Genomic DNA, 13978 nt, shown 5'->3' with positions numbered 1-13978 from the left:
TTTGTTTTCTAGTCTGGATGTCATGAAGAAGAGACTCCAGAGGGTTAATAATCTTAATTTAAGAAATCTTGTCAAGGTAAATTATCTGTCCATGCAGCAAGATCATTTCCCTCAGATTTAGTGTTTTTATCTTGTTTTTAGGCACACCTTTTTTGCAGTGTACTCTTGTCCAGCGGCCTCTTGCTCAGTCACCTTTTCTTTCCACATATAAACATATAAAAGACCACAAAAAGAAATAACACAACCCTAAAGAGACAAAATGACAACAAACAACATAAAAGACCACAAAAAACAAACAAAACAACCCCAAAGAGACACAAAATGACAATAAACAACATATAAAAGACCACAAAAAGAAAAAAAACAATCCCAAAGGGAAATGACAACAAAGTGACATATATAGAACCACAAGAACAAACAAACCAACCCCAAAAAAACACAAAATGACAACAAACAACATATAAAAAACCACAAAAATAAACAAACCAACCCCAAATAGACACGAAATGACAACAAGTTACATATAAAAGACCACAAGGACAAACAAACCAACCCCAAAGAGACACAAAATGACAACAAACAACATATAAAAGACCACAAAAATAAACAAACCATCCCCAAAGAGACACAAAATGACAACAAAGAGGCATATAAAAGACCACAAAAATAAACATTAATTCAAGGTTAGTTCAAAGTTAAACCTAGAACTAAAAGTGACAGCTAATGTCTGGTTAGGTACCACTGTATGCTGCATTTCATATGCACCTGTCAGGGTTGTGTCTGCCAGCGAGGACACAGTTTATCAGTCTTTATTGAGGCATGTCATTAGAAGCAGTCTTCCCTGCATCAGACTGGTAAACCTCTATAATCACTGCGTAGGCACACAAGAACACAAAATCATCAGTGGCCTTGGTGGATAATGACAGCAGTTTATCTTTAGCTGCTTCGGTGCAGCTGACTGCATCTGATTCTCCCGATGACTCTGGAAACATGCTGTTGGAAGGTCACATCCCAGAATGGCAGATCAAGCTGTTAATTGGTCCCCGATCAATTCAACTGTGTCTTCAGCTTCGAGTCAAGCCCAGCGGATCACCAGACTGAAGGCTCCAGGCAGATAGGGATACAACTGGGATAGGAAAGATCTCCAAACATAACTCCCACCGCCATCATAGGGTGTAAAGACATATACATATTTACATACTTGAGTGCTTGTTGGCTGAAAATTCAATTCCCTCCTTGTTACTTAAAGTCAATAGAGATGATTGTGTTTACAGCTTTGACAATGGCTTGTAGCCACAGTATGGCATCTCAACCTTCCTAAGGTAAACACATTGTTAGTGGGTGTTATAACAAAGGAAGGGATCATTCTAAATGGTTAAGATAAAGATACAAAGGATGTTTTTTGCACAGGAGCTGCATAAGAGCAAGATTACTAAGTGCAGTTTGAGGTCACCACTAAAGATTGTAATTCACGTCAGGGAGCTCATGAGATAGATGGCATACATGGAGTTTGCTGCTAAATCAGAGACAAGCAGCAGCCCATACAACCAGTGTTAATTAAACCACAGCTGTTAGATGCTTAATTAAGTTGTTGGGTTTTTTTGTGCTGATGTCCAGTTGTCAGTTTTTATCTACCACCAACACTGTCCCTTAGAAATTGAGCTTATATCGTACTAATTTGTTTTCCCAATAATTGGGGTGAGAAACGTAATCCTTGCCTGCATTATGGGCACAGACGATAGCCTGGGTTCCATCCAAATGTATCACAAATTAAAATTTTAACTTCTGCAAATGAAAATGTAAATGAATGCTTGTTCCCTTCCACTACCGTTTGGGTTTATTAGGAGTTTGTTCCTCTATAAGCATATGTGGTGCCAATTCTCCAATCAGAATACCACTGTACCATTACAGAGGAAGGGGGCATAACAAGATGATGTCATTTAAAGAGCGCCAATTGGACCATGACAAATGATGAGCAGTGACATTAAATGACATGTTCACAATCAATGTTGTACAATTTCTAACACATCCATAGGTGGTTTACTGAACAGGCCAGCCAGGCACAGGTCCATAGTGTCAATGGCCACCCTGGTATTCACCTACAAAATGCTACTCAAAGAATGACTACAAAGACAAACAAAATTACAACAAAGAAACCAAAAAGAAACACAACCCCAAAGAGACACAATATGACTACAAAAAGAAATAAAAGACCACAAAAGAAACAAAACAACACCAGAGACACAAAATGAGAATAAAGACACATTTAAAAGACCACACAAAGAAACACAATAACCCTAAAGAGACACAAAATGACAACAAAGTGACATATAAAAGACCACAAGAACAAACAAAACAACCCCAAAGAGACACAAAATTACAACAAACAATATGTAAAAGACCACAAAAAGAAACAAAACAACCCCAAAGAGACACACAATGACAACAAAGTGAGATATGAAAGACCACAAGAATAAACAAAACAACCCCAAAGAGACACAATATGACTAAAAAAAGAAATAAAAGACCACAAAAAAACAACCCCAAAGAGACACAAAATGACAAGATAGATTTACATTATACATTATATGTACATTATTCACCCACTTTTTTTCTTATTTTTGTGAAAAACAGGTTGGTGGAAGGGTAACATTGAGGAGTTCATCTATTAAACCCAATGCACAGGCCATACATTCTGTTTTTATTTCACTTCCATAGTTCTCACTCATTATCCTGTCTTTCTCTGACACGCACATGCACACATACACATGCACTTACAAGATGGAGCCTGTCAGCACTGAAAATAACTAGTTACAGTCTGCTCGCAGTGGACCTGATTATACCAGCTTGGACAGAGATGGTGTACATCAATCAAGTGTGCATCGTCACTTTCACCAGTGTACATTACATCGGTCCAAATGACTTTTATCTAAGCTTTCTATGCCAGAGTTGAGAAACAAGTACACATTTTAATTACAGTCTGAAGGACTGAAATTGTAGTGCCTGAGGAGCTAAGAAATAGTGTGTTATGGAAATGTAACATTTTTCTGAGAACATTGAAAAGACCGAGGGAGGGAGAAGGTATGGTGTAATAGATTGACAGTATGCTGATGATATGCATTACTCTTGAGGCAATTTGTCTGATCATTGTCAGTCACATTGCACACACAAGTGTACTTCATGTAAAACAGCAGCAGTGTTATACAACACCTCAAGGACAATCATTTTCACTTCACCTGTGGGTGAGACATAAGCAGTTGTTATCTGCACCATGAAGACTGGTGTATTATTATAATGAGAAATTGTTGATGCAACTAATATACATGGTCGCCCATTAAGTTGGAATAATGTTGTTTTCAGACACAATCCTCTGTTAATTGTGGTTTCGTTTTCATTGTGATACGTTTGGAAGACAATGATTTATAAAGTTTTGAGAAAATATACACTTTATCTGTCAAGAATATTGTCACAATTATTTCATAGAAAGAATAATAGCAGTGGTTAAGGAAAAAGAGCATTTTAAATGTAATTATGATTTACACAGTAGCATACAAGAATAGATTATTTATTAAAAACAACCCAGTATAATTCAGCCGTCCCAAAGCCTCCAATCTGAAAAAATGAAGTTAAACCCTTCTGATTTTGAGTCTCTCATTGACTTAGATCAGAGATGATTTTTTTTCAATTTGGATTTTTTTTTACTTTTCCTAAAGTGACCCTAACATTAAAAAAGGGGAAACTTTGCCTTTTCCATATTTCCATGAAAGCTTTTCACCACCAAAGTTACAAATATTACCTTAGAATCATTTTTGACCGAAGTGTTATAAAATCATAGCCTGGCCGTGCACAACAAGCTATTTCCTGACTACGATTTAGAAACAAACAACAAACGTTTTGTTTTTTTGGAGCCAGATGTGATGATATTTGGACGAGAGGTTGGTGCTCAGTTAAGTCCTAGTGCTAGCTAGTTAGCTTGTTTAGGAAGGTGCAAAAATGAACAACCAGCTGAGTCCTTAGTGTTCCTTTTTTGAAGACATTTTTAGGCCACCGAAACGTTTTAATTAACCTCCATGAACTTTCGTTCATTCATTAATTATCCATTTGGGTCGTGGGGGGCTGGAGCCAATCCCAGTTGACATTGGTCCAGAGGCGGGGTATAACCTGGACAGGTCTCCAGACTATCATAGGGCTGATTCATAGAGACAGACAATCACACTCTCATTCACTCCAACGGGCAATTTAGAGTCACCAATTAAACCTAAGTGCATGTTTTTGGACTGTGGGAGGAAGCCGGAGTACCCTGTGGGAACCCATGCTGACACGGGGAGAACATGCAAACTGCACACAGAACAGCCGCAGGACGGAGTCGAACTGGCCTCTTGCTGTGAGGCGAGAGTGCTAACCACAACACCACCCTGCAGCCCCTCCATGAACTAAGACAAAAATATGAAAATATGCCATGGTAGCAACTTGTTGATCACAGGGTAGCCCCATCCAAAAACAATACAAAAACAATCCATCATTTTGTTGCGAGGTATAGCTTGTCTGTTAAGGAAATGTGTTTGACTGCATATTGTGTGGAAACGACATGAAATGTGTGAATGGTATGGCTTCAAAATACCATGCTGTGCTAATTGTGTGAAGAGTTTAGAAAAAGTATCTGAAGTATGGGTAAGCGCTTCTTAGCGACTGAAAAAAACTGTAAGTGGGGTTGTAAATCAAGTGAGAAGTAGGGTAATTTTCTCATAGAATGCAATACAATCAGACTTCTTTTTAAAACCAGTGAAGTTGTTAAAAATAATTCTGGCACTTCTGCATTTGTTTCACATTTCAGGCCTGAGGGTATATATATATATATATATATATATATATATATATATATATATATACAGTAGGTTACTCATGTTAGAGATTAATAAAATGAGCAATGGTCTGCATTATGACCCTTAGTAAATGATGCTTAGAGGTGTATTTGGCGGGGCATGGAACGCACATTTTATGTGCCAGGCACAGCACACAGAAATAAGGAGTATCAACAGAAAGGACATACTGATAACACTTTGCACATCACAACATATTTGAGGGCAAGCAGATGAAAAACTAAGGCACTCTTTGTGCTCCAATTCAAGGCCACGGGCCCAGGTGGAGACAGGCACTGACGAACATGAGACAAGATACAGAATTGTGCTGTTAAGTGTTTTCTTCCATAAGGTGGTGACCAGATGCTGAAGCACCAAGAGGCTAGGACTAGCCTGTGTGCCAACGAATGGGCGGGCTGAGTCTAAACCATGGTGCTGCCCCAACAGTTTTGACCAATCAGATAGCCGCACATTCATATTATAAAACTCTGTAAAAGTAAGTTAGGTAGGCCCTATCCTTTTCTGGGAGGTGGTTACAGCTAACTGTTTAGCAGCCTGTGATTTCTTTTTTTTCTTTTTTTAAACTTCTTTTTATTTCCTTTTTTCCAGGTGCAGTCATACATTCACTAATTCAAAGAAACAACACAGGTGTACATGGGGTAGAGGTAGTCCATGGAGTTTGGCATCCCAACAATATCCAGACAGAGTCCGTATTTGAAAGTGGGCAGTGGTGCTCATTAAGCGACAAGATTAATATACAGTGTACAAACATTCATTATTCATATTTGAATGGCGAGGGAGGAAAAAATAAAATAGTTAAAGAATAATAAATAAATCAAACAAAAGCCAAACACACACATATAGAACGCATCAATCAGATCAAAAGTCATATCAGTTAATAAAATGTAAAAATAATTGGGGACCATTTAGTCAGGAATACATCAGTTTTCAAGTGTAACCTTGCAGTTATATTTTCCAGATAGTAAACATCGCAGCCTGTGATTTCTGAACAGAGAAGGTCGATGTACATGCTCTCTCTATCTATTATTGTCTTAAATAAATAGTCTAAAGGATTTTACTCTCCTCTCATCTGTTCTGCAAAAAAAACGAACATACATTGGTGACTGTAAGAAGGGAAGTTTTGTGATGTTGTACTCCTGTACAATAAACAGAGTGTTTTTTATGTTGTCTGACATCCTCCCCTGCTTTGATAGAATTAAAGGACTAATCGCACATTATCCTTATAGCTGGAGGGCAAGCCAATTACAATTAACTGGAAATGTTGCAGTTCTTAAGAATAATCTCTGAAAAAAAATAATTCTAATGTAGCATTCTGATCTGATCCTTGGTTTTAAAGCATTAGGATTCTAACAGTGTTCCCAGAGAATTGCTGTTTTTCTCAAGATCAGAGCATCGACTAATATCTAATCAGACAGAGGAAGGAGGTACTGGGGAAGCAGTGATTATTTTCAGCAACGTAGGCCTCACAGAATCTGATAGCAGAAGATAAGAGGCACGACGTAAACAGAGAGCTTTGGAGGAGGGTGCTGAGTGTGTATATAGAGGGGAATGTCTTACTTTAAACAGCAATTGTATCTATATCTCACTCTTCCCTTCAAGTAGAGTTAATTTTGTAAAAATGGTGATTAATCTCTGAGCGTATATGGTTTTTGCTCCACTACAACTGAACGTCTTTACTAACAATGTTGTCTATAGGACTCTTAAAGAGGACACTTCACTCCCAAAAATAAATAATAAATGTTTTCCCTCTTACTTGTAGTGCTGTTCATAAATCAACTCAATAATTTCTTTTTTTACGCGTTCAACATGTTTATTTCTAGATTTAATAATCTTAATTTAAGAAATCTTGTCAAGTGAAATTATCTGTCCATGCAGCAAGATCATTTCCCTCAGATTTAGTGTTTTTATCTTGTTTTTAGACACACTTTATTGCAATGTAGTGGAACTATTTGGCACTTGTGTTACTCAAAGGGACAAAAAAATACATTTTAAAATCTCTTTTTTTAGGAATCGTGACGTCGTTAATCAAAATAATCCATAGACCATGCTGGAACTATTTTTCTTTCTACCAGGCTACACCAATTTACTGCACCAAGCTGCCAGCTTTAGTTACTTTTGAGGTCGAGATGTAACATAAAAACATGATAAATTTAAAGTGAACATCATAACTGTATATTAAGTAGTTCAAATTAGCTCTATCTTTGCTTACATATAATGCATCAATATAAATCCTTAATAATATATATTGAGGTTATATAAAACAATCAGAATGTTTCAAGTTTTTCTTTTAAATCTTTATTTAAACTGCTTCCTGTTTTGTTTTGTTTTTAACCCAAACCCTGATCTCTTCCCTCAGCATAACCAAGTATTTTTAGGTGCCTAACAATACATTTTCATGCCCATCCAGTTTCCTCAGGCAAACAGACTTTTTTTTGCTGCAAAGGTGCAAAGGACAAGTCCTCTTCCCAACAGTTTCATACTTTGGACTCCCCATTCTTATCTTCCAGAATTCTGTCCATCTGTTGGGACCCCACAGGACAACTGGCTAGATGTCCCCTTGAACATTGACCCATTGTAAAATGTAATATCTGTTTCATATGAGACAATCCAGGCAGCTGCATGTTCTCAGACCACATGCAGCTGTAATGAGAAATGGAACTGGGCTCACAGGCATAAAAAATGTCTTGGCAGTTAACAATTGGCCTGGTTTATTGTGATGCATATTCATCGATTTGCACCAGAATGGGCTGCTACAGATAAGGGTACTGCCTCGGCTCCATATGCCCGGTTGCAAATTGGCCAAACCTGCAGTGCTGGATGAAGTTGTGAAGTTGTAAGATGCAGCCACAACCATGTGTTGGATGTGTCCACAGTTTGGACTGTGGAATTATTATGATTGTCCTCTGTCTATGATGAAGTTTCACATAACGTAGCAAACAAATGTAAAAATGGACTCCTTTGTCAAAAAAACTCATATTTTGGGCCTTTCGGGAATTTGTAGCAGTTTTATTCAATTTTTCTATGGTCATGTCTTCCAGGCACTTAGTGCAGTGTTAGCATGTAGCAGTGTTAGCATGTAGCAGTGTACATTACATACACTGCTACATTAGCATGTAGCAGTGTGATGCTGGTTTCCAATATTTTAGATTTCTCCCCAATTATGGATCACATTCCTTCTGAGGCATGATCAAATGTGTAAATATTTGGTTTAAAAACTTTGATTTGGGATTTTTGACTGTGGAAAGGTCCACTGCTACAGTCAATCCATTGATACATGTAGCTATGCTAATGTCAAGGAAACATGTTATCTTATGATGGTGATTATTTAAATTTTCCCCATTATCGGATGAAATTCCTACTGGAATATGTTTGTAATGGAGTATAGAAGCAGCACTTTCTGCTGTGACATATCACATATGACACAGTCATTCCACTACTACATGAAGCTTCATGCTAACGTCAGGGAAACCTATAATCTTGGTGGCCGATGTTAATTTCTCACCAATATCAGATCACATTCCTGCTGTTTTTGTTTCGGAAGCTATTATTGGTGATTTTTCACGTAAGAAAGTCTACTATGCTCTGTTATAGTAATTCAAGCATTCCACTGCTACACACAGCTCATTTCTCTGATTGCACAAGAACCTTTCATAGTGCTGTCCTGCAAATGTCCCGATATATTGCCGGTAAGATCCGTGCCAGATTTTCGCCTTAGGGCATGATCCCGCGAAGGCATGATATTTCGTACCCTTTCAAAGTCCAGTCTGGCGTTGCGGAACGAGGTGGGTGGATAGTGGGAGGAGACGATAGGGATGTGCGACAGAGCAGCAGCCGTGCTGCACATTAGCACAATGCTAATAGGCTATACAGTTAGCACTGTAGCAGTACACTATGTAGCATATGTGCTGCAGCAGTATGTGTTCAGTTAGCGACCTCCGTTTGTTTACAACAAGCACTGGACACTCTGTGCACTGTTAGCAATGGCCGTTTGTTTACGATCAGCGGCAGACACCACATTAGGGTTGCCAACTCCCCGAAAAATAAATAAGGGACACTTCATTGGCAGGGCCGGCCGACCCGATTGCCTTCACCCATCCTGGCGTGGTGAAATTTTTTAGCCCCTTTTTTGTAAGTAAAATGATTTTTTAACAATTTGACTCGAACCTGAATTGAATAAGATGCATATTTTTGTGTGACATGAATACATGGAAAACAAATGATTATCCAGCAATTCACTTTAACACAAAACAACAATTAGGCCCTGTTCTTCAAAGATGTAGTGGAGTTTGCTGATAACAATTTGATTCACTCCTTTTGTTGGCTTTTAAAATGCAGCATGTGCAATTGAATGGCCATATTGGAAGATTATAGCATTCCATAATTCCAAATTGGTTCAGTAAAAAGGCATTAAATTCATGTCATGACCACATGGGGACCTGGTCTTCAAGAATGCACTGGAGTTTGCTGATAACAAATTGATGTATTTATTTTATTGGAGCAGCATGAATACAATTGAATGGCTATTTTGGAGTCATGCAGCTGACAGGGCCGTAAAGTGCAATGTAATTGCGCACTAAAATTTAAAGTGCAGATGGCGTGACCGCAGTACTGGAAGCATGTTGTTTCAGATCAGTCAGTCCACCATGGGCTACGGAAAAAGAGCGCCGGCACACCGTGCAGTGGCTTTATAGATGTTATCACGCACTTTTTCCACCCAGGTGCTTCCTTTTACCCATTCCTCAGTATTTTTGCATCCTTTTCTGTTTTTTTCTCGGAGGGGTACTAGACACATTGCTGCTCGAAGGTGTAGCGCCCCGTAAAGCGTCGGCGTCTGTATCACTGTCACCTACGCATGCTGCTTTGTTGTCTTCTGCTACCTTCTCCTCGACCAATGGGATGAGCATATTCTGGATCGTCATACTCGTGTGTGAATATGCTGTCAGCTCATTGGTCACAGAGCAGGACGGGGCCTGGGAACAAGTTTACCGTAAGTTTACATATAAAGCGCCCTGTTATTAAATTTTCATTGGCATTTACTGACTATTTTTTGACTCTCACAATAATACGGGACAAAGTGCGTCCCTTTTCACCTCAATACGGGACGGGTGCTTTTGTTTCTAAATACGGGACGATTACGTTTTTCAAGAGACGGTTGGCAACCCTACACCACATGTGCAGTTAGCATGCGGCCTTGTTTAGAATAACCAGCGGGCACTATGCTAAATTAAGGATGGCTGCTGCAGTTAACAGTGATTCGATGACAGTCGGACCAAGTGGGAGGGTGTGTGTTAGTTGCAAGTGCGACGTCAAATATCCCGCTTCGCCCCAATGTCCCATTCATAGTGGTCCCGTTTCCTACAGTCCCACCAATTTTCCACCTCTGTGACTCCCTCTGGAGGCGGAAAATTGGTGGGATCATTTTATCCCGGCATCCCGCTTCGGGCACGTTCATAGAGGACGTAAGACGTTCCAGAGCCGTAAATTTCCCGGCATGAAACGGCACTATGAAAGGGGCTACAGAGTGCAGATGCAGAAGCTCCAGAAACTCGGACTAATCACAGCAGACTGGGCTTTTTAGGGAGGGGGGCTTAAAGAGACAGGCGCTACAACAGAGTGTTTTGGTGAATACAGGTTAATTCAGACATAGTATGAGAAAAAGTGATTTTAGAACAGTAAAGCATGTAAACAAGTTCTGAGAGAAACCCAAAATACAAGCATGAACATGAAAATGAGCATACTATTTCCCCTTTAATGACCTATACTTAATGTCTGTAGCTGTGGTAAAAGAGCATAATTTTCTTGTGAAATATGTGGAATATATTTAAATCATATTATTAATTTTCTCGTTTTTTTGAGAATTGCCATCGTCTATCCCAGACTAAAGCACAATTGTGTAACATATCGACCTGTAATTTGGGTTCCAAAGCAAGCCAGACAGCCCGGAGTGGACACAATTATCACTTAATCTCCTGCTGAAATAGCTGATGTAGAACAAACTTGTCACCTCACTGACTCCCTCTCAATAAAGTCATCATCACAACTGACATGCTGGGTGTGCAGCACATCTTAACTTTGTGTAGCAGCAAGCATTTCTTCTGTGCCAAGTCTCCATTACTAATCTGTTCCATAAATTATCCGCTGGAGACCTCTGTGACGGCAGGGTCAGACTGGGTGAGCGTTTAAATCAATAGGGGTGCGCTAGATCAGCTCTCCTTTTAAACTGGACCCCCTCCTTCAAGGAGATAACTATAGAGAGGAAATGGGGACATGAAGAGAATGGTAATGACACCGCACTCAATACAACACCTCTGATAGATGGGGACACACAATGCCACATACACACAGCACACACAAAGGATTAACAAATCATTGAATTGGAGTTTTAGCACTTGAGGAGTAGGATGGATTTTAGCTCCTGAATTTTATTCACACAAAAATTCATTCATATTCACACCAACACAAGGGGAATTATTTCACTTCTCACCCACTCAAACATGGAATATGTATATAAATAAATCACATCCAAAAAGAAGTAATTATTCTCATTTCTGACTTTCCAATCACCCCAGAAAGACAAGTCGCATGCATCTTATTTGCATGGTTTTTAAGTTTCATAAGGGTTCATTTGAAGCGTGACATTCAGGAATCCAAGAATTATGGAAGGCTCACATTTTTATTATTTTTTACCCCATTTGGAATTCACAAATGTGCTACTTCTAACAGCAATGCTTCAAGGAGATTTATTTTAATACTTTAAGTATTTTTTTCCCCATACCGAGATCATCACAGCTGTTGCACCACTGCAGATAAATGACATAGAAGTGGCTCGATGATTAGCATTATGTCAAGGTCATTAGAAAGCAAGCAGTCAACATCAATCTCACGGCAGAACAGACTTGATTATGATAATTGCAGAGCATAGTCATGCTACAGTCATTTGCAAGACTAATTACTGCTATCCATATAGGTTAGCACTGATGAATGTACATTTATTGAATGTGAAGCCTGGTGACAGTAAATTGATGGGTGAAGACAAGTTGTTGAGGCTTTTGTCAATCATTGTGCCATCCATTGTCATTAAATGACTGAGATGCAAAATTGAGTCTAAATGGAGTTCAGATTTGTCCGACAGAGGTTCATCACTTAAGAGGCGGAAGAAGTTTATTATAATTTCCTGTCATGTGTAGTAATTACTGGACTAAGACAAGTCTTTTATTTGCCTTTCTTTCCTAACCCTAAAATTAATAGTCCGGTATTCAAGTACAATAAAATACAATAGAATAAAATACTGAGGTAGACACACAAGGACACTTAACAAGTTAAAAAAAGAATATCAGTTGGTTGGTTGGCAAGATAATGGTAATTATACTGATGATATGATGGCAACAATGCTATAGTGACTAGACAGTATATAATAATAGTACAGTATATAATATATAATATAATAATAAATAGTAACAATATAAAATAAAAATAAATAAAATAATTATAAATAAAATAATATGATATATAATAATATTAAGGCCGGTATAATAATAATAATAATAATAATAATAAAAATAATAATAATAGTAGTAGTATATTACAGTGAATAGTAATAATAGTAATGGCAGCAAGAGTATATAATATAATAGTAATAATGATAGTAGTATTAATAATATTAATAACATAGCAATGTGTCGTGCGTAGATTTAGTGCATAGACATCTAGAAAAAAGAAAGCACCAACAGATAGATTTCCTGCAGGTACAAATAATTCATATCAGTGATTAGCCCTCATTGTCTGATCAGAATCTGTGCGTTATGTGTAGGATCTAGACAACTTAGCACATCACCTCTCTGTGACCTCACCACTGAGTACAGACGAGTCATCACTATGCATGATTGTTCCCTGTAGGGCCACACCTGCATGCTAACCGCCCCACATTATTACATGGCTGCTGCAGCATTCATGCCTTTTGATCATGCTTAACCATCCGTACCCTCCTCTGAATAGCTTATGAGCTGTCTGCAAAGGTAAATACATTACTTAAGCCCCATTACATGACTAATCCATTTTTTTCTTTTCTATGTTTGTCTTCTATTTCATAAAATCTAATTAAATTATGAAGCTCAGTAAATGTTTCTACATTTGTTATGATGAATACTACAGTCAAAGGGATAAAACAGACAGCAGTATAATGACATCTGCAGTCAATGTCTTATTTCTGTACCATTCATCCTACACAACACAACATACTGTGTAACGTCGAAACTAATGTATGAGTGATGTGGTAATTGGGCGATATGAAGAGAGAACGACAGGAAGGAAATTATTTATCATAAACCTCTCAAGAGGAGCCCAGTTCTCACTGCGTTATGGTAATTATAGTAATAATCAATTCACAAACACAGACATTTTTCCATTTTATACAGAAGATACACACTTTCTAAAATATATGTAGATAAGTATTGAAGGAAAAAATGAGTTTGCATCAAGAGAAGCAGAGCTCCGCTACAAAGAGTAATTATATGATACGCTCTAAATTATCATATCAGATGGAAAAGGATACTACCTAAAAACGAACATGTTCACTGTCAGATTCCGAATAATTCCCTCTTAAGATATGAAAACATGTAATTACTTGAAAGATGCAGCAATGTGTGAAATTATATTTCTGGAAATTCTGGTGACCATGATGAGTACAAACTTTGTGCCCCTTTTAACGTTTGATGGAAGCCTAACTTTCAACAGCCTTACAGAGCACAAAACATTTCAAACTTAATCAATTAAAAAAGAAAGAATTACTTTTCAGAATACAAAACTAATCAACTTTAAATGACTAAAAGAGGGTGCTTGGTAAGAAAGATACTTAAATAACACAAAAAATAATCTCTGGTTTTCCCATAGACTGTATGGACATGGACATAGTCTTTGTGACATCACCCATAGGTTTCTGAAGAACCGATGTGAAACTAAGGGGCAAATTAACCATAGACTGTATATAAATAATGGACATAGTCACCGTGACGTCACCCATTGATCACTGGCTACAGTCTCTCTACACCTCAACCTGAGAAAACTGAGCAGCAGACATTTTTACTGAACAAAATGTTCAA

General features: G+C 38.0%; 1 protein-coding gene across 1 annotated transcript in view; it reads right to left on the bottom strand.

The window, feature by feature from the left end:
* The window catches only part of LOC131959138 (uncharacterized), a 29961-nt gene extending 21237 nt beyond the window's left edge, over positions 1-8724 (bottom strand). The window contains exon 1 of the mRNA XM_059324243.1: positions 8629-8724. Within this exon, the coding sequence (XP_059180226.1) occupies positions 8629-8724 (96 nt within the window). The remainder of the gene's footprint in view (positions 1-8628) is intronic.
* Positions 8725-13978: the final 5254 nt, after the last annotated feature.

This window comes from Centropristis striata, chromosome 21, assembly GCF_030273125.1.
Source record: "Centropristis striata isolate RG_2023a ecotype Rhode Island chromosome 21, C.striata_1.0, whole genome shotgun sequence".
In the NCBI taxonomy this organism is placed as follows: domain Eukaryota; kingdom Metazoa; phylum Chordata; class Actinopteri; order Perciformes; family Serranidae; genus Centropristis; species Centropristis striata.
Note: the sequence above shows the minus strand (reverse complement) of the source record. Positions and strands in the feature narration are given on the sequence as shown.